General features: G+C 42.3%; 1 protein-coding gene across 1 annotated transcript in view; it reads left to right on the top strand.

The window, feature by feature from the left end:
- LOC145412553 (cytochrome P450 9e2-like) overlaps nucleotides 1-23,156 on the top strand; it is an 88,118-nt gene extending 64,962 nt beyond the window's left edge. The window contains exons 5-7 of the mRNA XM_080282459.1: nucleotides 13,478-13,538; nucleotides 18,703-18,893; nucleotides 22,984-23,156. Coding sequence (XP_080138585.1) covers nucleotides 13,478-13,538; nucleotides 18,703-18,893; nucleotides 22,984-23,156 — 425 coding nt within the window. The remainder of the gene's footprint in view (nucleotides 1-13,477; nucleotides 13,539-18,702; nucleotides 18,894-22,983) is intronic.
- Nucleotides 23,157-24,414: the final 1,258 nt, after the last annotated feature.

Below are 24,414 nucleotides of genomic sequence, written 5' to 3'. Positions count from 1 at the left end.
TCACTCACATACACTCTCCTCGTCAGTGTCTCACTCTCCATCCTCTTCACATTGCCAAACCACTTCAGTGTGTTTCTCCTAACGCTTCATGTCACATCCACATCTACATCACAACACTCCTTCACTTCCCCATTTGTCAGGCTGTCTCTCCATGTGACTCCACATGCTCCTCTCAAATAACTCATTTCCACTGCTTTCCCTCGTGACTTCTGTCCCTCCAACAAGGTCCAAGCTTCACTTCCATATGTTAGAGTTGGTATCACGATACTGTCACGTTGCAGCTTTTTCACTTCGATGCTCACTACCCTGTTTCTTATCACTGCTTTCAAGGAATCAGCAGCCTTTCTTCCCTGCTGCACCCTTTCAAGCACTTCATCCTCTAAACTTCCATCCTTACTCATCACACTACCCAAGTACTTTAACGCACTCTCATTCTCCATTTCCTCCCCATCCAGCCTCGCTGTACATTCACTTACTTCACTTCTCTCGAAGACCATCACTTTACTCTTCCCTACATTCACCTTTAGATTCTGTTTCTTACACACTCCCCCAAACTCATCCACCAAGCCTTGCAGCTCCCCTTCGTCTTCGCTTAACAACACAGTGTCATCTGCAAACAACAGTACAAGGAGTTTACAAACACTGCCCTTTCTCAATAGGGCCACTCCAGCATCCACTGCCCTACCTTGTATCTCTTTTGTAACCCCATCCATATACAGATTGAACAACCATAGAGACATGACAAATCTTTCTTTCAATCAAACCTTCAAATAGAAAAATTCACTCAGTTTACTATCCACACGCACTGCAGCCTTAGCACCCCCATACATACTCTTCACGGCCTTCAACAACTTCCAATCTACTCCATATATTCTTAATACTTTCCACAATCCTTGTCTATCCACCCTGTCATATGGTTTCTCAAGATCCATGAAGGCTGCATACAACTTCTTTCCCTTCTCTAGAAACTTTTCCACTAAAGATCTAAGAATGAATATCTGGTCTACACAACCTCTTCCCTTCGTAATATCTTCCTGTTCTTCTCCAACTAATTCCTCTGTTATTTCCCTAACTCTACCAATAAGTATCCTACCATACACTTTTCCTATTACACTAGAAATGCAAATACCCCTATGATTACCACACACTTCTTTCCCCCTTTTCCTTTGTACAGGGGAATAATTATACCTGACTTCCAATCCTCCGGGACTCTACCTTCCTCCCAGGCCAATCTGCACATCTTCCACATCCATTGTACTGCTATCTCTACCCCATCCTTCAGCATTTCACCACACACTCCATCAATTCCTGGGGCTTTCCACATTGTAACTTTCTTCATTGCTTCCACAACTTCCATCCTACTGATATCTTCCTATCTTCTCACATCCCTCCTTCTCCCAGCCACTCCCCGGCCGCTTATACTTGCATTACTTTCATGCTCTGTGTTCAACAGTTCATTAAAGTGTTCTCGCTATGTGCTCACTTTTTCTCCCTTCTCCACTAGTAGTCTACCATTTTTATCTTTCACTCCCCAACTAACTTCTTTGGCACCCTGTCTAACTCTCTTTACCTCTTTCCAGAACATTTTCTTACATTCCCATCACTTTACACTAAAATTACTTCCAAATTCCTCATCCACTCTCTTCTTACTCTCTCTTACTAATATTTTCACCTGTATCTTGCTTTCTACATATAACTCCCTCTTCTGTCTCTCAACTTCTTCTGCACCTCTGTTTCTCATCCACTCACCACATGCTTTCTTCTTTTGTGCCACAGCCTCGCTCACCTCTTCAGTCCACCATGCTGTTCCCTGCATCCCCTTTCGTCTTCTCTTCACCCCACACACCACCTCACATGCTGTGCAAATTTCTTCTGTGAGTATCTTGCACACACCTTCCACATCCCCCATCTGCTCCCATCTATATTTACCCATCCGCTCCTCCACTTCCCTCTTATATTCTATCTTTTTTCCACCCTCTTGTAATTTTCTACCCTCCTTGTAAGAACTACTTCCTCCTGTCCTTTCCTTCTTCTATTTCTCCATTTTGTTTGGACTTTGATTCTGACCACTACTTTGTGGTGATCAGAAAGTCCACTCTCCAACCTCTATGTGCTCTTGCATCCATTACACACCTTCTCATCTTTCATCCACACACACATAATCAATCATTGCCTTCCATTCATTCATTTCACCACTCACCCTTCTCATCACTTGCCACATATACCTATGGATCATTTTGTGCCTGAAGAGGGTATTAGCTATCATGAACCCTCTCCTGGCACAAAAGTCCACTAAAGCATGCCATTCTCATCCATCTCTGCAGGCACACCCCCTTCACCAACTACTGCATCCACCCTCCCTACTTTTCCATTCATATCTCCAGTCAAAAACACTCACTCATTCCTTTCAGACTTTTCCAAGCACGCTTCCACATTTGTCCAGAACTCTTCTCTCTCTCTGCTTGCACAATCTTGCATTGGTGCATCCATGCACACAGTCGCCCACATTTGTAGTCCAACTTTCACTCTTACCCACACAATCCCTGTGCCAACTGATCCATACTCTCTTATATTCTTGTTGCATCTGTTACTCAGAACAATACACACTCCATCTTTTGCCCTCTCATTCTCACTTACTTCCGCGCATATATCCCATCCATACTCCCATTCTGTCACATTCTTATCTCCCCATTTAGCTTCAGTTAATCCACATACATCCACTTTTGCACCCTCAAGCACGTGGACAATCTCTCTTTCATCTCATTATTTGCACCCCTTACATTCCATGTAGCTATCAATACCAAGTCATTTGTTCGTTCCTTAGTGGTCACCTTTTGATCAGTCCTGGTCCTAGGATTCTTGTTCGTACTTTTAGTTGTTGTTTTCCAGGGAGTGGCACTAACCTTCCGCCAACCCACTTCTTGTCACGTGGGGAATACATGTTGGTTGGTTATAAGGTTACCACTCAGCGTTATAAATGTTTTCCTGGTTCACAGAAAATCATTTGGCTTGCCACTTGCTTTCAATTATCGAAAGTGAACGTCAAAAATATTGTGCAATTCAAGAGCATACCTATTTTTGTACATGTATAATGGTTGAAATTTGGTATAAACCAGCGTGACAATGGAGTGTTTAGAATGCAAGCGTGATAAAGTGCAAGATTATGTTGATAAACTAAAATATGGTATTTTATATCCTCTATTCCATACATCTCAAAAGTTTGTTTAAGTTTAACACGTCACGTCCCAAGGTTTTCCGCTCCTCTGACATCCCCCAGTGCCGAGCTATTTTGGAAAAAAAAATTTTTGGCTAAAACTTCCGCTTTGGTTGAGAAACAAAGGAAAATCACCAAGAAAGGGCTTACCGTGGTCCATAAGTGGTCGGAACAGGTGAGGTCCCCCGCGCCAGGTATCGTATTCTATCATTGACGTGTGAGGCGCTCACGTTTTCTATGGTAGGAAATATTGGGAGAAACAACACACAACACCTCTATATTTATTGAATTTGAACTAATAAACAATAACAGTAGCAATATAATGGATTTCAGACACATATATATGAACAATAAGCATTGTACCATCGTGCAAGCATAGCGAGTTAGGTCCGAGTCGTAACATGCTATATGCTAAGTTTCTTGTATCAGTCAACATATCATTTTTTCTACTTGTATACTTCTGTTTCGTTGACATTTTACCTATTTTTACTGTTTGAAAATGTTTTCAGATGTTTTCATTCATTATGATGACATGCTGCATAAGTTTAGCGCACATTGGCTTAGTAAGCGCACTCGCTATGACTCGTATTTCAACATACCCAATTGTTTTATCACTTTACTATTATTTTTTCCTTTACATAGAACCTTTCCTCCACCACTGTAAATGTTTTCAATTATTTACATTCATTACGAGGGCATTTAGCGAAATGCTAGCGCATATTCACGTAGCAAGCACAATCTCAAACACTCGTGTTTCATCTTCTACTTTATTTTTTCACTCCAATTATACTTTCCCACTTACATTACACACGTTTACACCCCTATACTGCACTATACATACTTACTGGCATTATTTATTCAAGTGAGCATCAGAATATCGCATGAAAATACCCTCGCAATGAATGTTTTGACAAACATAATACTCAAACACTTACATACTAATTCTTCACATATATTACACACTTTCCCACTTGTTGACTTCTATTTTCATAATTACGGGCCTTATTCATTCAATTGAGCGTCAGGATATCGCATCTTTATACAACGCCAGGAATATTTTGACTTAGAATATATTTCAGCACTTACAATAATTTGAACTTATATTATACCCGTTAGCATTTCCAATAATAATAATTACATATTTACGGGCCGTATTTATTGCACTGAGCGACAGAATATCGCATCATAAAACCCTCGCTAGGTATGTTTCCACTTACAGCATATTTATACACTTACATGCAATTTTTGCACTTATGTTATACCCGTATGCACTTTATACTAATATTTTCAGATCAACATGACTGATAATTTCACTGAGTGTCTGTTTGTCGCATTTACTTCATAGTTTCAGCGTCCTATCGCATTCACACCATATTAGAATTGCATCAAGGTGTGATATACGCTGAAACATGGGTGAATACAGAGACCCACGTCACACTCGATGCACTCATAGTGGGTGTCCTTCCTCTGAGTGGTGAGTCTCACCTGGGAATTGCTACACACGTGACACCTGCATTGGGGCCTAGGTCTGTTTGGCTGGGGAGGGATAGGAGTGAGGAAATGGCGGCAGGATATTCTCAGGGGAGTTTGGGCAATAGAGGCAGTGCGGGTGCGATGTTGGGGCCTTTCAACAGCATAACGTGCAAACATCTCTCTTGTGAGCTCCCTCACAAACCCCTCCAAAGGTTTCCTGAACTCCTGTTGTCATGGCGTGAAGGTGGTGGCCATTCAGAGCAGTGATGTCTAGCAAGTGAAAGAACAGTTTCTTATACCGCTTCATCGTGGTCCTGGCACACTCTACCGTCGATATCATGAAGTCTGACTGGTCCACCAGGCGCATGTTTATGTTATAGTCCATGACACACTCAGGTTTCCAAATATGACGCCTGTTCTCGCTCCGGTAATCAACGGAATCAGTACGGTGCATCAAGGGGCGGTGAACCGTTGACAAGAGGCTTACTTCTCTATTATGGTTCCACACAGTTGCAAGGATGTTGTTGGCTTTGAAGAAGACAACCTCATTCCTGTCAAGTTTCCGCCCTACCTTGGCCATGTGACGCCGGTTCACCTTCACGGTTCCACAGACTCCCGTTTCATGCATGTGAAGATAACGAGTGAGAAGAGGGCTAGTGTACCAGTTGTCCAGGTAGAGGACGTGACCACGATGAAGGTAGTCTTCTATCATTGTCCTTACCACTGCTCCCGACAGTCCAATACTCCGATCTTCTATTATGTCTGTCTGTGCACCGGTGTACAAGACTATGTCTTGCACATATCCAGTCCTACAGTCGCACATAACAAAGATTTTGAACCCAAAACGGTGCCTTTTGCTGGGTATATACTGCCTAAATGAAAATATTACCTCTCCACAACACGAGACTCTCGTCTATGACGAGGTCTCTATAGGGATAAAATGACGAACGAAAGGTTTGCCTCAGGTGATCAAAGACAAACCTAATTCGCCTCATCTTATCTGTGTCGTTCGCATATTGCAGGATCATGAGCATCATAGAAATGGAGGCGACTTAGAATTTGTTTAAAACTGATTACGGCTCATGACTTGCCCAAATATTGGTGTAAACATAACAGGGTTCCTTGTCCAGTAAGCCGGAATTCTGTTTTTTCGTATAATACCCATCAAAAGGACCAGGGCAAAAAATAGGAACATTTCTGAAAGGGAGACAGGGTAATCATATATGATAGAATGCCTACTCCTTGTTCCAAATCTTTCACTCTCAAGGCGCCGGGTGCTTGCAAAAAGGTTGGTTTTGTAAACAATCTGCTCCACGAATGCCTCACTAAAAAACAGGTGGAAAAAATCCAACCTGGTGGAATTACGGTGAATTCCGGGAGCAGTGCAGCCAGAGCGCCCCTGCTCAGTGAAGGAGTGAATGAGGGGAGGAAAATCACTCCCATCCTCCCAATTCCATCCCATAAATCCCTCGTCCCCATCATCCCCATCACCGCCTTCGTCTGGGTGGGGAGGAGATCCTGGTGGGGGAGGTTGGGGAGAAGGAGTGTGGAGGGCTTTCCCACTGTCACTACTCTTCCCTCTGCCTTTACCCTTTCCCTTTCCCTTACAGCCTTGAGGAACATTAGTGGGCTGTGGGGATGAAGTTGGGGAATATTGGGGGGCATAAGACGTGCTGGAGAGTGGTTCCTCCCCAACTTCCCCCTCCATGACAACACCACATGATTTTTCACGCACCCTAGCTCGCCCACGTGTTAGGGGATATTGGGGAGCATAAGACGTGCTTGGGAGTGGTTCCTCCCCTCCTTCCCCCTCCATCACAACCCCACGTGATACAGAACGCACCTGCACACGCCCACGTGATACACCCCGCCGCCTCACACTACCTAGGGAGAGCAATGACTCACTCATGCCACTCTCACTTGCCATACTCCTCCCTGCACTTTCCATTTCACTCCCCACTTCCTCCACGGCACTTCCTAACTCCCCAAACAAAATACTAGGCCCATACCTGCTCGTCCGACATGGTGTGCGCTCGGGGCCACGATGAGTTATTACCTCATGTCCATACCACGTGGCAGCACGTCCCACGACTCCGTCCTCGTCCTCGTCATCGAATTCAGGTTCCACATCACGTTGGGGCTGGGGATAGGATGTTGCATGTGGTTTCTTGGTCGGCTGCCCCTCTCTAGCAGCACGGTAAGTCACATACTGCCGCTTCCTGGGGGACGGGACTTCTTCATCACTGCTGGTGGTTTCCTCCTCCTCTGGCTGCACATAATCTTTATCAACAACCTCATCATCCAGTGGGGAATCACTGTCACCTGTAAAGGCATCCAGGGCGGCTTGAATTTCAACCTCTGAGAGACCTCTCGTAGCCATGTCCGAGCAGGACCGTTGCTAACAGGTGAGTGGATGAGCCGCGGGTCTCGCGGGGTCGCCGAGTGTCCCCGCCTGGTGGCAGGTAGGGGAAGGTCAAGCAAGGATACGTACCGAAAATCAAGTGCGAAATTTGAAAATTGTCGAAATTATGCACTTTGCAATTGCACGACGTACCAGTACGTCACTGGGACTGGCAAATGCAAATCGTTGCAACATACCCATACATCAATGGGACGGGGCGAGTTAAAAAAGTTTAAAAAGGTACGAAAAAACAGTTTGAAAATACGATTAAACTTTGATTAAAAGGGTGCTTGAAAAAGTTTGACTGAAAAAGTTTAAAATTGGTCAGAAAAAATGATTGAACATTACTGTCATTGCAGTTAGTAAAGTTTGTATAACTCCAATGCTTGTGAGAACAGTGAAGTGAAGTTGGAAAACACTGAGTGGAATTATTTGGAAAATACAGTGAACTTTAAGAAGACAGGGTTTACTTTCGCCTCAGCTGATCTTGTGTGCTGTACACCGGAAGGCTGACCATAGGAGGAACAACTCACAGGCAACATCCTTCCTATACTAAACTACTGCTTTTGTGGCCTGTGACAGAGTGGGATGGAGACATAACACTGATGTCAGAAGTGTGGATTAAGTGCTGCAGTGATGCAAACCTTCGACATGGAAGCAGGTGTGCAGACAAGGTCTTGAGCTGGGCAGGAGGAGGAAACGTCCCTGGCGAAAACTGTGAAGGCACAGAATAAAGGACAGAAAGAATTCTATCTATCTATTGCCAGACGCCTCAATCCCGTTTGGGGTGGCCACAAACAAATCGCCTCCAAGTCGCCCTGTCCCCCGCCATTTCACTACCCTGCTCCCAACTCACACCCCCCTCTCTCATATACCTCTCCACCCCATCCCTCCATCTCATCCTCGGTCTCCCCCTCCCTCTTCCACCCTCCACCTCACTCACATACACTCTCTTCGTCAGTCTTTCACCCTCCATCCTCTCCACATGGCCAAACCACCTCAGTGTGTTCCTCACAACGCTTCCTATCACATCCACATCAACACCACAACGCTCCTTTATATCCTCATTCGTCAGCCTGTCTCTCCACGTGACTCCACAGGCTCCTCTTAAATAACTCATTTCCACTGCTCGCACTCTTGACTTGTGTCCTTCCAACAATGTCCAAGCTTCTCACTTCCGTACGATAGAGTTGGTATCACAATAGTGTCACGTAGTAACTTTTTTACTTCCATGCTCACTTCCCTGTTTCTTATCACTGCTTTCAAGGAACCAGCAACCTTTCTTCCCTGCTGTACCCTTTCAAGCACTTCACCCTCCAAACCTCCATCCTTACTCATCACACTACCCAAATACTTAAACGTACTCACATTTTCCAATTCCTCACCATCCAACCTCGCTATACATTCACTGACTTCACCTCTCTCAAAGACCATCACTTTACTCTTCCCTACATTCACCTTTAGGTTCCGTTTCTTACACACTCTCTCAAACTCATCCACCAAGCCTTGCAGCTCCCCTTCGTCTTCACTCAACAACACAGTATCATCTGCAAACAACAGTACAGGGAGTTTCCAAACACTATCCTCTCTCACCAGGGCCACTCCAACATCCACTACCCTACCTTGTACCTCTTTTATTACCCCATCCATGTACAGATTGAACAACCATGGAGACATGACACATCCCTGTTTCAAACCAACTTTCAAAGAGAAAAATTCACTTAGTTCACCATCCACACGCACTGCAGCCTTCGCACCATCGTACATACTCTTCACAGCATTCAACAACTTCCCATCTACTCCATATATTCTTAACACTTTCCACAATCCTTGTCTATCCACCCTGTCATATGCTTTCTCCAAATCCATGAAAGCCGCATACAATTTCTTTCCCTTCTCTAGAAACTTTTCCACTAAAGATCTAAGAATGAATATCTGATCTACACAACCTCTTCCCTTCCTAAAGCCTCCCTGTTCTTCTCCAACTAATTTCTCTGTTCTTTCTCTAACTCTGTCTATAAGTATCCTACCATACACTTATCCTATTATACTAAGAAGATAAATGCCCTATGATTACCACACACTTCTTTTTCCCCTTTTCCTTTGTACAAGGGAATAATTATACCTGACTTCCAATCCTCCGGGACTCTACCTTCCTCCCAGGCCAATCTGCACATCTTCCACATCCATTCTACTAGTATCTCTCCCCCATGCTTCAGCATTTCACCACACACTCCATCAATTCCTGGGGCTTTCCCCGATTTAACTTTCTTCATTGCTTCCACAACCTCTATCCTACTGATTTCTTCCTGTCTTCTCACCTCCCTCCTTCTCCCAGCCATTCCCCAGCCACTTATACTCGCATTACTTCCATCCTCTACGTTCAACAATTCCTTAAAGTGTTCTCTCCATCTGCTCACTTTTTCTCCCTTCTCCACTAGTAATCTACCATGTTTATCTTTCACTCCCCTGCTAACACAATTACCGGCCCAAAGTAAAGAGCTCAGGAATGGAGTCAAAGAACAATTACTGGCACAGAATGAAGGACAGAAAAAACTCCAAAAACAATTACAGGTCCAAATTGAAGAACAGAAAGAGCTCAGGAACGAAATCAAAAGAATAATTGCAGGCACAGAGTGAACAACTAGAGGCACAATGTGAAGAACAAAAAGAACGATAAGAACAACTTCAAGAGGCACTTCAGAAGCAACAGAGGGAAGTAAAACTGAGCGTGCAAGGACAGCTAGATGCATTCATGGGGGAAATGAAGGAAGAAGATTAACAGCTTAAGGAGGAAGTAGATGCCAAGCTAGTGCAGCAGAATTACCAGGTAAGCATGTAGATGAACAGTTGAAGACTAACAGTGAGGAAGCAGTGGCGGAGTGCAAACAGCATGTGGACAACCAGCTGAAGATTAGTGAGGGAATAATGATGAAGTGCAGACAGCATGTAGATAACCAGTTGAAGGATGTAGGCTAGTCGACCATGTGAAGATAATTAGTGAGAAAATTGAGGCTGTACAGAAATATTGCACTGCTGAGCCTCAGGTTAGTTCAGTGCTTTCCTACCTTTTCTAATTCTGTCCCCCTCCCCCCTAATGAATGATACGTTCCCTGCACCCCCCTTCCTCAGATACTGTATTTTACTGACATAGTTGGCACTTGTCAATAAATATCATAGCTTCTTAATCTTTGTAATTGTTTATATATTCAGATAACTAGATTTCTTATTCATATCTGAAGTATTTTCTCCATGTTAAGAAATTACTGATTTCCATCATAATTCATAGTTTTCAAATATAATTACCCTCTTTATCAAGCCTTCGCACCCCCCCAGGCAGCCCTTCATGTCCCCCTTGGGGGGCACGCCCCACAGGTTGGAAACCACTGGGTTAGTGTACAGGGAGCACGTGAGAGGAATGGACGGTGTATGGTGAATATTGACGGATCCCAGGTATCTAAAGGTAGCAGCGTGTTCTGAGTCCAACTTCTTGTCCTCAGAACACGGGCACAGACTTGGGTTCTTTTCAGGACCAGGTCAAGAGCATTCAACAAAGGAACAGGGCTCAAATGCAGGCTAACCATTCATGCACGTGTATTACCATACAAAAGATACACAGCACCTAACACAATACATGTAACACAATACAAATCAGTATTGGTACATAAAGATGTGAACTGACTAGGGGAGGTCAGGAAGGTGTAGGTAACGGTCAGGTGTGGGAGGGGGACCATCTGGTGTGAGCTCTTGGCACAAGTCTCTGGCTACGTGGTGGATCATCTGGCATGGGCTTTGGGGTGACGTCGTGAGCATCCCCCTTCTGGTGGGGCCCTGGGGCATGTGGTGGTCCTCGTGATTGGGGTTGAACAGGGCAAGCAGGCGCACAGTTCTGTGCCTGCCCTTAGAGGTAGTAGGAATCTTGCTTGGGGGTCCGGGCTTGTCCTGGCCTGGGGTCCTTGGGGCATCCCTCAAAGGCTGGGGTCTGCGGTCTCACTGATGTGGGGAAGCCATCTGGGGTTGCCTGTGGCCGCTCTCGCTGGAGGAGTCCGACAGCGGCTGATGACGTCAAGGGGCCGGCAGCAGCAAGCGGACTCCCAGACTCACAATGGGGCCACTCCAGATGTTCACCAGGGACTCTGCTGGGGAGCTGTCTCCACCGCAAGGGGATGCGAGGGGCATCCCGCTCGGCTTCTGGAGGGGCAGGCCAAGCCAGGGACGCTGTCCTCAGCTGGGACCTCCAGGGTAGTAGAGGAAGGAAGTCCGGTGGACATCCCTTGTGCCTGTCAAGTCCAGTGGACGTTACCGTGGCTCCACTCGTCCTTGGGGCGGCAGGTAGAGGAAGTCAAGTGGATGTTCCGCCTATGGCAAGTCCGGTGGACATTACCATGGCCCTGCTGCCAGGGGAGGGATGCAGTCAAGGGGAATCCAGTGGATGCCCCCTCTATGGCAAGTCCGGTGGATGCTGCTCCCTTCTTTGGGACGGCAGGTGAGGGAAGTCCTGTGGACATTCCTTCTGCAGTAAGTCGGGTGGATGTTACCATGTCCATGCTTCCGGTGGTGTGCAGCAAATGAGGGAAATCTGGTGGAAGTTCCCTTGTTCCCTCTACAGCAAGTCCAGTGGACGTTGCTGCTACATTGCTCCCTGCGGGAAGTACGGTGGATGTTCCTTCACTGGTAAGTCTGGTGAACATTACTGAGGGCTTACTGGGGACTGTGCAAGCACAAGTCCCACCCCAGTGCTGGCGAGTGTCGTCCCAGCTGGAGTGTAATGTGGCAGGGCAATGAACTCCCTGCTGGTTCCATTGAGGGGAAGAGGGGCACATGGTAGCTGGGGACATAGGCCTGTTTGGCTCGAGGCCCTTGCACGCCTCCCCGTGGCCTACTCCTGGGTCGCCCTTCCCAGTGTCTCCTCCTGGGGTGGGTATTTCATATATATACATGATTCCTTGTCTCGTGAAGTTCATAACCCAGGACGTGGAGTGCAATTTCAAGGTACTCGCTTTAGTCATCATGGTAGTGGCCCTCTTGGAATTTAATGATGATGTAGGAAGCCAACTTGTCTCAGTCCTTCGGGATCCTTCGATCTAAGAGTTGAGGATCAGAATGATTGGCCTGTGCTTTGAATGATTTGAAAACCTGCTGATCAAGTATATGCCAGCACTCCTTGAACCGGCCAAATAGGGGGATTTCCGTACCAGAGGAGAAGAAAAGCTCATCAAAGACCCATGGCGAGAAGCTCGTGGATGTGGTGGCGGCATGCCATGAAGAGGAGTGGTTTCCCAGCGGAGTTCTGGATGATGATGGAAGCCCCGCTGTGGACACCCATATTGCTTATGGTAGTATCAAAGCAGGGGCTGGCCGCCCAGTCTTCTAATTGTGACCACAGCTTCAGGATATCCAGTACCGCTCTTCCCATTGCCCCTCCCATCTCAGAACTCAGTTTTGGGATAGCGTTTGACATTAGCCAGAACAAGAGTACTTTCTCATAAGGCGTAAAACATGCACGCATTGTGGATTGGGTTACCAACATGCCGTTGGACTCATATTTTGTGTGAAGTCTATGCCCATGAAATGGAACTCATTTAGCATGTGGGTGTTCTCCAAGCATAAAATTATATATATATATATACGGTACGTAATAGGGGTGTCGTTGGGCAAGTGGAGTGTGTTAAAACATTGTTGACGTATCTCGCAGCTCCAGGAATATTACATGAAATTTCTAAAACAAACATGAATGACTGGCGCCAATGACTGTGACGCGACTGTGTGTCAAGTGATGGCATCCACAGAGAAATATTGGTGTTTATCTGTTCCCAGTTCATGGTACAATTTCGACAGTTATCCATCACTAACTTATTTTTTCATGAAATTCAATATATATATATATATATATATATATATATATATATATATATATATATATATATATATATATATATATATATATATATATAATTCGTGGTCACTTCTTTGCACAACTGAAATTAAACATACGCATGTAAAGCGGTTTTGGTTCCTTACGTACCGTCATGTATTTTCTCTTTTTGTAGAATGATGAACAGTTAACATTGATCATAAATTATTTAGTCATACACATATTGAGATGACTCGCATCGGAACTCGGCTTTTCGTATGGCGGGTTTCTGATCCAGCTTCTTACCATAATAAATTTAAATAAACTAATATCAATAAAAACCCTGTCTTTAAGTGTGAGTTCGCAACCAGCACAAGTTCTTGTAAGAACACTGCTATGGTTACTTTGAAATATAAATAGATACGATAAAAGACAACATATAAAGCACGCCAAGGCTGTTTGTACACAAAATGTACGCTTAGGGGTTGGAAGGACTGGTAACTACATTGCAGTTTTTTTTCTTTTCTTTTCATAGAAACCCTGAGGCTATACCCACCAGCTACCTTTGGGGAGCGGATATGCACCAAGCCATACAAGTAAGTTGGAACACCATGTTTTTATTTCCTATAAAATTACTATAGTGATTTATCTTTGTATGCACTGGCATTCCCGACTTATCGTCCAGGATCCGTATATACTTCTGAAAAATAAGTACTGGGTCGTAACTGAAATACAATTCTGCAGGTAGGGCAGAGAAAGGAAAATGGAGAATCTCTATATGTAGTTATTCTCACAAAGACAAATTTTAGTTACGGCTTGGGAGCCAGTAATAGTGGCAGCATATCCAACCCAAAACTGGAAGACCTTTAGGTCGATCGATTCTCAGGCCAGTCAGACTGTTAAACAAAACTCATTTCCCCATGTACCTGTTAATGTAGCCATGTGTCGCTCTGCCGCAGGGATCACCCCGTAACTTGGGCTTTTGAGCCTGTGGTAAGTTATTCTTCAACTGTCTTGGGATACAAAGCCACTGTATCATCCGTGTTACTAAATTTATCTTCCCCATATTTTACCCTAGAAATAATTTTACCTACAAATCCAAAAACAGTGGAAAGTACAGGGAAAGTAAACATCAACAAACATAATACTCCTTTCGAGAATATTTGTTACATAGGAGATATGACTATGCTATCTAATTCTTTTAGGTGAAAAAAAGGTCAGCAAAACAGGAAGCCCCCCCCCCCCGCTCATCGACCCTTTTAGGCCAAGCTAACAAGAAGAGTGAGGACGACAACCATGGAGGTTAGAAAGACTGCCATGGAAATATCTTGAGAGACTGAACAGAAAAAAAAAAAAATCTACACTATCATATCTGCAAGGAAAAATTAATTACGAGCAACGAGTGAAGCCAGCAAGAGAAGTTTACTGTAGGAGCGGAGAGTTAGAGTGGCCTGGCCCAGTCCACTCGACCATCATACTTTTCAGAGGTTAATAACTTTTAGTTACGACGAATATATATATATATATATATTCGTCGTAATGCTAACAATAAAAGAAAGAAAAAAATGGAAGTACATAAATCTTCAAATAAAAACCGAAGGATATGTTTAGTTTCATCAGAAGTAAGACAGTAACACCAACAACAGGCTTCTTAGTTTTAGAAGGTAGAGAACATGGAAATAACGAAACTAAGATGGCTAAAATTGGTATTCTTTGCATCATTATTTATAGCAGAAAACTCATGTTCAGTTCCTTTGTCTTCTTTCGTACATATAGAACAAAGCAGCACAATTAGTGACATCGTGATCATGAGAGAGATGTTTTGTTTTCGATCAGTAAATTTAAGTTTCATAAAACACCGGGTCCCGATGATTGCCTGCGCCGAGTTGCGCCAACGGCCCATACCAGGATTCAGGCCCAGACATTGTAAGTCCGGCAACTTCATTTGATGGTTGCATGTATTTGTGAAGTGGGAGCGTCAGGATTTAGGCTGACACTGAATGGGAGCCTGATCTACTTCCCCCTCTTAGGTTTGCATGTGATTCCTTTGACACTAGATGTACATTAGATCCAAGATCAATGGAGCACTTTCTTGATTTTGCTCAGATCGTACTGGCCTTACAAGATAATGAGATGAACAGTTCCTACATTACCAGGCATCAGTGGGTTGCACCTTCCATGCAGACCAGCAGTAGGGTAAACCATCTTCTATAAATTTTCATCGATATTCGTACCTCTGAAGCATCGAATCAATGAATTAGAATAGCAGATGTATAAACATTCCCCGTTAATATATTTCGAGCAATAGGAAAGGATAGGAATGTTATGTAATGTACAGTATTCAAATAGTTGTGTAATATACAGTATGTATATTACTGTTATAACTTTTTTACAGCCTAATGTTCCTGTACCTCAAGTCGAAAAACTTTTGCTTAAAAACAAAGAGAAAAGCCCTTATTCCTCTCAGTTAAAACAAAAAAATGTCACCCCGAAATAAAAATAAAATAGATTTTTGCAAGTGTATATTTACATGTATAGTAATAATAATAATAAAAAAATATATATACAAATGCATTTATATTTAAAATCAGTGTTTATTACTTAGAATAACTCTAACTTGTAGTTTGGCTTTGTTTCTGCAGGCAGCATAAAGTTCCTGCATTACTCTGATTGCTTTATTGGTATCTTGAGTAAGGATGGTTCCTGCTTCCAGTGATTCTGCAATGAATTTAGTGCTTATTTGTAAGGTTTCAATATTTGGGACAAGTTCTTGAAGTAATATTCATTGTACATCTGATTGGTAAACCAGTGCTCTGTCCATTAGTACGAAATGAATCCGCATATCATCTTCAAATTCTTTCTTGTTGTAGCCATAAGAATGAATGCAAGGATAGCGAGAATTCCTCTTGAATTCCACCTCACATTACTGATATTTAAAATTTTGTGAAAGTTAATCAAAGAAAATGCCCTTTTCTTCAAAGAATATAAACACTCGTGTTAAATGGCACAAAATTTCATGTCATCTCTCCATCCTGACTTATCGAGGATCTCTTCTGTTCCATTAAACAAACTGCGACTTTAGTTTTTCATAATTCATTTTTAGTAGAGACACAAGTAGATGTTCGATGTTTGGAGAATTAGTGTTAGCGCCAAGTTCTTCGTCCATCACTAAACGGAGAATCCTGTCCAGAACGTGATGCTGACAACCGATAAATTGTGGTTTGTTGAATCTCTTATCCGAGAACATTTGTTGTAGTCTAACAACAGCTCCACTGTTTTTCCCAGTGTTAACGCTAGTTGTATCAGCAATGATCATTGTTATTGCATGCCATAAGTTGTATTCAGCAATAACTTCTGCAATTCCTTCAGCAATAGTTTCAGCTATGCCATTTCCCAAACTCAATGCATCCAATTTTATTTCGGTTCTTTCACTTTCATGTAGGACTACCTGGTACTCATTTTCATCAATCCACATTCCATCGAAATGTAAAGACCATGTTTCCGACTGTAACTTTGCAATCATTTCCTCCTTCAGTGTAGCAGTCTCTTTGTATCTTGACTTGTAAATTGCTGCTTGACTTGGAGCTGGAATGACAATACCATCTTGTGACAATTGTTTGCATATTTTAGCAGTTTTATTTGTCGATACTCAAGTGGATGTCACCAAGTTAGTTGCAACTTTACTTCTGTTGTGTTTTCTGGTTGGTGGATGATTAGTCTCTTTTTCATCCTTATATTCGCTGTCATCAGATTCAGTGCAACTACCACTAGATGAAAGATCAGCGAAGCTACCACTAGATGAAAGATCGTAAGATGTTGATGGTACTATATGTGCATCAGGCAGTTTTCGTCTTTTTCAAGGGTGAATGGTTTCCTTACTTGCAACTTGACCTGTTAAGTACCCCACTTCTCCTTTGCTTTGCACTTGTAGGTGTTAGAGTTGTTTATCTTTAGTGGATAATCACTGACCCTTTACTTTTCTGACATCAAGAAGTATATTTAGAGCATCATAGTTTCCCCCTCTTCACACATTCATTGTAAGATTTTAGCATCTTGTCAAGCTTTGCTTGTATTGCTTGATCTGACACATGTGAAAAGTTCAATTTATTCTCCCATAACTTTGTAACTTCTATGGAAATTTTGACCGTGCGTTCTTTTCTTAATTTGATTTTTGCTCCAAGAAACTGGTAATGTCCAACAACTTGCATTTGGTTTGGCATTCTGCACATTTCTTCTAATGAAGGCTCTTTCAAAAGGCACAGTTCTTCTTCTTCTATGTGACTGCTGGAACCGCACCAAATTACTGGTCCAGACACCCTTGTTCTTTTCTACGAGAGTATCACTTCTTCTGTGCGACATTATGGTTATCTGAAAAACAAAAATATTTAATATGCAACGGAAAACTGCGTTGTTTTATGATATTTAGATTATTCTAGAATGTTCTAAACAATGTTAAACCATACTAGAACGTTACAAACTGTTCTAGAAAGTTCTAAACAGTTCTTAAAGCTTCTGTGCAAGTCTATAAAGTTATAAAAAAAATCTATACAAAGATTGAGAAACCGATTGAACTTGAGTGTGGTAACGTTAAATATATGGTAATCCATTTTTTTTTTTATTTGGGGGTGATCTTTTTTTAAAACTGAGAGGAATAGCATTTTTTTCTTTGTTTTAAACAAAAGTTTATCAATTTATGATACAGGCTATCTTTTATATGAAAAAAAGCATCAAAAACTTATAACCCTAATATATGGAATATATAAATTGTGTGGCTTTCTTTAATATAAGTGAAAAAAAAAAAAGCCTTTGTGGCTGCTCTGTTGTCACCTAAACTAGTGCTGTCTTATATTTTGGGGGATCAATACTTAAATAAGAGTTGGACTAGAAACGGTCTCAACCTAGTGTAAATATTGTTTATTTCGCATCATTTGTAGCAGGAAGTGAAATGTCTGTTATACAGATTAATGCAATACGTCTTCTCTGTAGTATTGCAACTGTGCCCTAACAAAAAGCAGGTGGCCTTATTTTTCACAATCCGTAGTCAGATAATACTCAGACCTGAGGACGTGTTGAACAAAACTCTGACTCGCGCCTTGCGAATCACGGCATGTCTACAGCTTGAAAACCCACACAAGAGACATATAAGTTTTCCCTTTAAAACTGTGGCAGTATTGTTTGAATTACCTAGGCTTGAGTAGAGTTCACAGCTCTAGTAGGAAATTGTTTAGTCTTACACATTTGCGACTTCGGGTAGTTTCGTTGGATGTCCTATCTTCCATGTGGAAGATTAATAGACCACAAATCCCCAATATTATCATCTGGATTTTATGTATCAAAATATGAGTTTTTCCGATCGTGTGTGTTACTCCATTCTTTTCATTTTATCTTAGCCATAATTCTCGTCCATTTTGCAGCTTGTGTCATGTAGCTCACTGGCGGAATAAGACAATATTATGATTAGATACATTCCATAGCACTTCTTCGTGACTAGCATCATATTTTAATGTTAATCTGTTGTTGCAGCTCAGCATTCAAGTTGCACTGATGGTAATTTTAGGCAATGTTAGAGTTAAAAGGGTAAAACACTCATGTTAAAGACAGCTCTAGTCTTGAACTCCAGCTATGCCAGACGATTTGATTCAGCTGAGAGTGAGTCAGCAGAGACCATGATTGTTACTACTGGCGCCCCATTACCCCGTTCATGGCCGGGAAAACTCAAGTGTTCTATTCCCTCTAACGTTAGTTCATTTGATTGGCTAGAGTGCCCGGGACAGAAGTGGTGCTAAGGCCAGGGGACTTGGTACAGTTTCCAGTCTGGAGTCTCCACCACGACCCCCGCTACTGGCCCCAGCCTGACAAGTTCCGTCCAGATCGCTTCATGCCCGAGAACAAGGCCAACATCAAGCACTTCACTCATCTGCCCTTTGGAGCAGGACCCAGGAACTGTCTCGGTAACGTCACATGTGTATTTATACCTAACCTAACATAATCTATCCTAACCTAACCTTATCCAGCGTGCCCTAACCTAAAACGGCTGCAAACAAGGCCACCATCAAGCACTTCACTCATCTGCCCTAAGGAGTGGGACCCAGGAACTGTCTTGGTAACGTCACATGTGTCTTTCCTTTTTCTGATTCCTAACCAAACATAATCTAACAAGCTAACCTGATCTCCCCTGAGCTCCTTAAGATAACTCTCCTAACCTAAAACTTAATGTAACCTACCGAAGCTAACCTTAGTTAACCTAAGTTAACCTACTTTGCAGCGAACAAGGTCAACGTCAAGCACTTGCTAATGTGGCATGTGTTTTCGGCTTTCTGATACCTGACCAAACGTAATATAACTTAATATTCTGATCCACCTTCGTCTGCCGTAACCTAACGGAAACGAAACAAACTTGTCCTAAAACCTAACCTCATCAAAGTTAACAGGCAAATAACGTCAACATGAAGCACATTTTACACACATGCCTTTTGGAACTCAACCTGTGCATTATATTAGTAACTTGCCATGTGTTTTTAGTATACTGATACCTTAACTAACCTAACCTCACCCGAGAATAAACCAAATCTAACCTAACCAGTCCTAACATAACCTTACGTTACCTAACCTTATCTTATTTCACTTAAGCTAGCCTAATATAATGTATAGGAGACAAGGTCAGTATTAATTACCAGACACACATATCCGTTGAAATGGGATCGAGAAACTGCACTGGTAAAGCGATATATATTGTTTTGCCTGATCCATAACATCACCGAATCTGAAACTAACCTGGTTCAACCATACCAAATTTAACCTAGTTCAGCCTAACCTCACCAAATCTAGTTCAAAATAGTCTAACTTAATCTAGTTCAACATAACCTAATCTACTCTAGTTCAATCTAACCTAACCTAGTTCAATCCAACCTAACCTAAGTTCACCCTAACCTAATTTACCCTTGTTCACGCCACCTTAATATAATGTAACTAAACCTAACCTAAGCTGGTTCAACCTAACATAACTCAGATTTATCCTAATATCTACCAGGAAACAAAATCAAGACCGTCTCACACACTTTTTTTTTTTCTTTAATAATGGGACGCCCGAACTGCACTGGTTCTATGGCAGGAACAGTGCCCATTAAACCAGAGGTCGATTCGAAGGCCGGCCAGATTCTTGGAATAAGTTTATTTCCTAAGCCTTTATTATTACTGTACTGTGTATTTTTTTACTACTAAATAATATTAGCAAAGGTCGATACTAAACAAGCCCACTACATAGTTACTGTCAGAAATAACTTTATGTCATTTACATCAGCGCACGCAACAGGATGGGCTTTTGTGGTTGGTCCGGGTTCTCTGCTGTTAATTTTGTCTGTCTGTCTGGTTCTTATCAAGATTATGCAAAAAAAAAAAATATTGGATGGAATATCACCAGATTTCTCATAATGACAGGACCATCAGAGGAACTGATGATTAAATTTGTAAAAAAGTAACAGGTCACAGACCAAAGGCAAAGCCAACTTACAGTTTTGATACGATTGCAACCGAACTTGGTGGAAAATACATAGATGAGGAAGAGTAAACTGATTCAGCTTTGAAAACTATCGATCATACATAAAGGTCACAGGACAAAGTCAAATATTCGACCGTTTATTTCAAGCAGGCCGGACTTATTTTGGATCAGTTTGTGAAAAGGGATAATGTTAAACAAGGGTAAATTACTCTTGTTCTCAGAACAATAGAACAAAGGCAACGTTATTGGGTACGGTCAGGTTATACTTTTCATGCACTATGAACCAATCTTGGTGGATGGGTTTAGGGTTAGGTAAGGATTACTTAATTGTACCTCTGCCCACGTATGGTGGAGGAGGCATTAAGTCATTGGTCTGTACGTCAATGCGTGCATTCATGCTTGCGTTCATGATTGCTTGGGTCCATGTGTCCTTAACACTATTTTGAACGCAATATCTCTTGAACCCATCGACGGCCTTCCGGTAAGAAGCGATGAACTGATAGGTCAGTTAGGTGAAGAGGTCAAAGGTCAAGGTCGTATGGAAGTCAACTTAGTTTATCCTTGTGGGTGCGATTTCTCCGGAAACCGTCAATACTTCTGTCATTGATACAATATCAAGGGACAACTAACTGATTAGGTCATGAAGGTCAAGGTCACATGGTGTTGGCGCAGTATCTCTTGAACCCACGAATTTCGACCAAACTTTTGCCAGTTTTACAGTATGAAGAAATGACGAACTGATTGCCTCAGCAAGGTCAAGGGGTCAAAGGTCAAGGGGGTCAAAGGTCAAGGTCGTATAGGTGTGAGTGCGATATTACCTGAACACCGAGATGGATTTCAATTAATTTGTCAGTGATATTGTGTGAAGGGACAATGAACTGATTAGGTCAGCAAGGTCAAGGAGTCGAAGGTCAAAGTCATGGACGTGGGTGCAATATCTCCTGGATCCCTTAACGGATTTAGAGCGAATTTTTGTCAGTGATACAGAATTAAGGGATGATAAACTGATTAGGTCAGCTAGGTCAAGGGGGCAAAGGTGAAGGTCATATGTATTAGACTTGATTTATGTTTGAGGGAGCGATATATCCTGAACCTGTTGCCGGATTTCAACGAAACTTTTTCACAAACACAGTGTGGAAGAATGATGAACCACTTAGATTGACAAAGTGAAGGTCATATGAGTGTGGACACGATATCCCCCGTACACCTCGATGGATTTTGACTAAATTTTTGTCAGTGATAGAGTATGAAGGGACAATGAACTGATTAGGTCAGCAAGGACATGGAGTCAAGACCAAGGTCATATGGGAGTGGACGTGATTTCTCTTAAACTGCTTGATATATTTCGACCAAACATTTGTCAGTGATACAGTATGAAAGGACGATGAACTGATTAAATCAGTTAGGTCAAGTGGTCTAAAGTCAAGGTCATAATTCAGGGTCATTAGATCAACAAGATTAAATAGTCAAAGGTCAAGGGCATGTATGTGTAGGCGTAACATCTCTTGAGCTCCTTGACTGATTTTGACCAGACTTTTGTCAGTGATATAGTATGAAAGGACAATCAACTGATTAGATTAGCAAGCTCACGGGGTCAAGGTCAAGGTACTACAGGTGTGGTCGTAATCTGCTGAACCGCTTGATGGATTTCGCCCAAACTTTTTTCAGTGATACGGTATGGTAGGACAATGAACCATTTTTGTCAGCAACGTCAAGGGTCCAAAGCTCAATGTCACATGGGTGTGGGTGCAATATCTCCTGAACCCATCAGCGGATTTCGACGAGATATTTGCCGGTGATAAAGTATGAAGGGATGATGAACTGATTAGGTCAGCAAGGTCAAGGGCATATGGGTGTGGGTGCGACATCTTAAACCTTCAATGGAATTAGACTAAACTTTTGTCAGTGATACAGGTTAAAGGGTCAAAGGTCAAAGCCATATGGGTGTGGGTGCAATATCTCCTCAACTCCTTGAAGGATTTCAACAACACTTATGTCAGTGATAAAAGAATCAATGGACGGTGAACTGATTAGGTCAGCTAAGTCAAAAGGTCGATTGCGTATAGGGGAAGGAGTGGCTCAATCGGTAGAGAGGTGGCCTGCAGTCCTAACAGACCCAGATTTTTCTACAGCTTTTTCTTCTTCTTCTTTATCAGTTTCTTCTTCTTGTGCTTCTTCTTCTTCTTCATATTCTTCTTGTTATTATTCATTCTATTTAAATTGCAAATGCACCTTGACAGAAAATTTATGAATATCGTACGAGAATGTGGAGAAACTCCTACTATTCATCACGATATTTACTGGGTGACGATGAGAGCTCATGTGTCACTCAGGTGACTGTACTCTATAATATGTGATGGAGCCTGACCATATCATAAAACAAAATTAATGTTCCATAATTAACCATTAGATATTTGAACTCACACCTGCATACATTGAGTATTAATAATTATGTGGCCCTAACATCATAATCTTTCCCTCCAGCAATGCGGTTCCATCAATACAAGCACTTTGATGATGATGATGATGATGTTTCCTTCCAGCAATGAGGTTCGCCCTGATGGAAGTGAAGGTCGCTCTGGCCAAACTCGTGCTGGTCGTTGAGATGGCCGTGGCTGCGGGACATGAAGAAATTACCACCGACAGTGCTTCACTTGTGCTCCGGCCCAAGAAGGGTTCCAAACTCCTTCTTAAACCCCTAAACCCGATGGCTTAACTGTGATTGTGTGTGTGTGTGTGTTTCCGTTTATTTTTGCTAACTTCAACAGGTTTTGTGCACCTAAGAGATATTTCTTGTTTTGGAATGGTTATTTAAGTCTTTATTAAAGCCTTCTAGATCAAAAGTATCTCATCAACCGAACAGAATCGTCTGGAGGTACCAAGAATGAAACAGAATATACGTCATCGGATTGAAGTGGTTAATCCAAGGGGAGGAACTGTGATGCTGAGGAGTCCACAAAGAGAGAGAAAAGCAACATGAGCAGACGCAATGAGAAGCAGAACTTAGTTAAATTACTTGCAAAACATAATCGACCATATGGAGGGGACAACTCTTGGTTTTCATTTTAAATGGCAATATACAGGATTACGCAGTAGAGAGTGAGTTGTGTGAAGATGAGAATGTTAAGTTTATACGGGGAAACGCCTGTGAAAGCAAAGTCTGAGAAGAGGTATCAACATGATTTTCTTAGAAGAAAGGCTGGTTGATGACAAAACTGCATGGAAAGTTGAACATAATACAGGAGGATAAGAGTTACCATGAGAGAAAGTTTGACCAAAAACACAAATATATTATCTACGAGAACACAGTCAATAAATTATTAGACCCACCATTCCCTCTCCTTACTATATCGTACCACGATTTTCCGAACTTTGAATATAGCGACCACTTGGACCCTACTCCACCGAACAAAATTCGCATAACATGGAACAAAATGTCGGTTTAGCAATGTTTTCTAATTGAAAATATTTAATGTTTACCACTCAGTTCTCAAGGTACAGCAAAATCACATGAAACGTTGAAAGACAGTACGAGTATTGTGAACACATCCATCTGTTGGGTATCCATAATCAAAATTTAGTATATAATGGCCATGGGTTAGTTACAGCAGATTACTCGATACAGCATCAGCCCTCCTCCCCCTTCCCATAAAATGACACATTTATTCTACCCTGATGAGGATCCCATACTTCCATCATCTCAGTTGGATTTCTGACCAAGTTGGAGGACCGATTAAATTGTCTAATAACTAAAGGCTCACTCCTACCACCTGTATAGATGCCTCACCTTAACCTGGTCCAGATTTTCGTCCCCTTGCAACTCATTCCAGGCAGCTCAGTTGCAGACAGCGACAATACTACCACACCACATCCTTTCTGTGGCATTATTCAGTCCTAACATTACATTCTAGTGTTATTTTTACTACCTCAACTCAGTGTTCATGAGGATGAGATGGCAATATTTGGTCGTTAGA

This window comes from Coenobita brevimanus, chromosome 93 (genome assembly GCF_032717465.1).
Source record: "Coenobita brevimanus isolate Jiangsu-jjx chromosome 93, ASM3271746v2, whole genome shotgun sequence".
Classification (NCBI taxonomy): Eukaryota; Metazoa; Arthropoda; class Malacostraca; order Decapoda; family Coenobitidae; genus Coenobita; species Coenobita brevimanus.
Note: the sequence above shows the minus strand (reverse complement) of the source record. Positions and strands in the feature narration are given on the sequence as shown.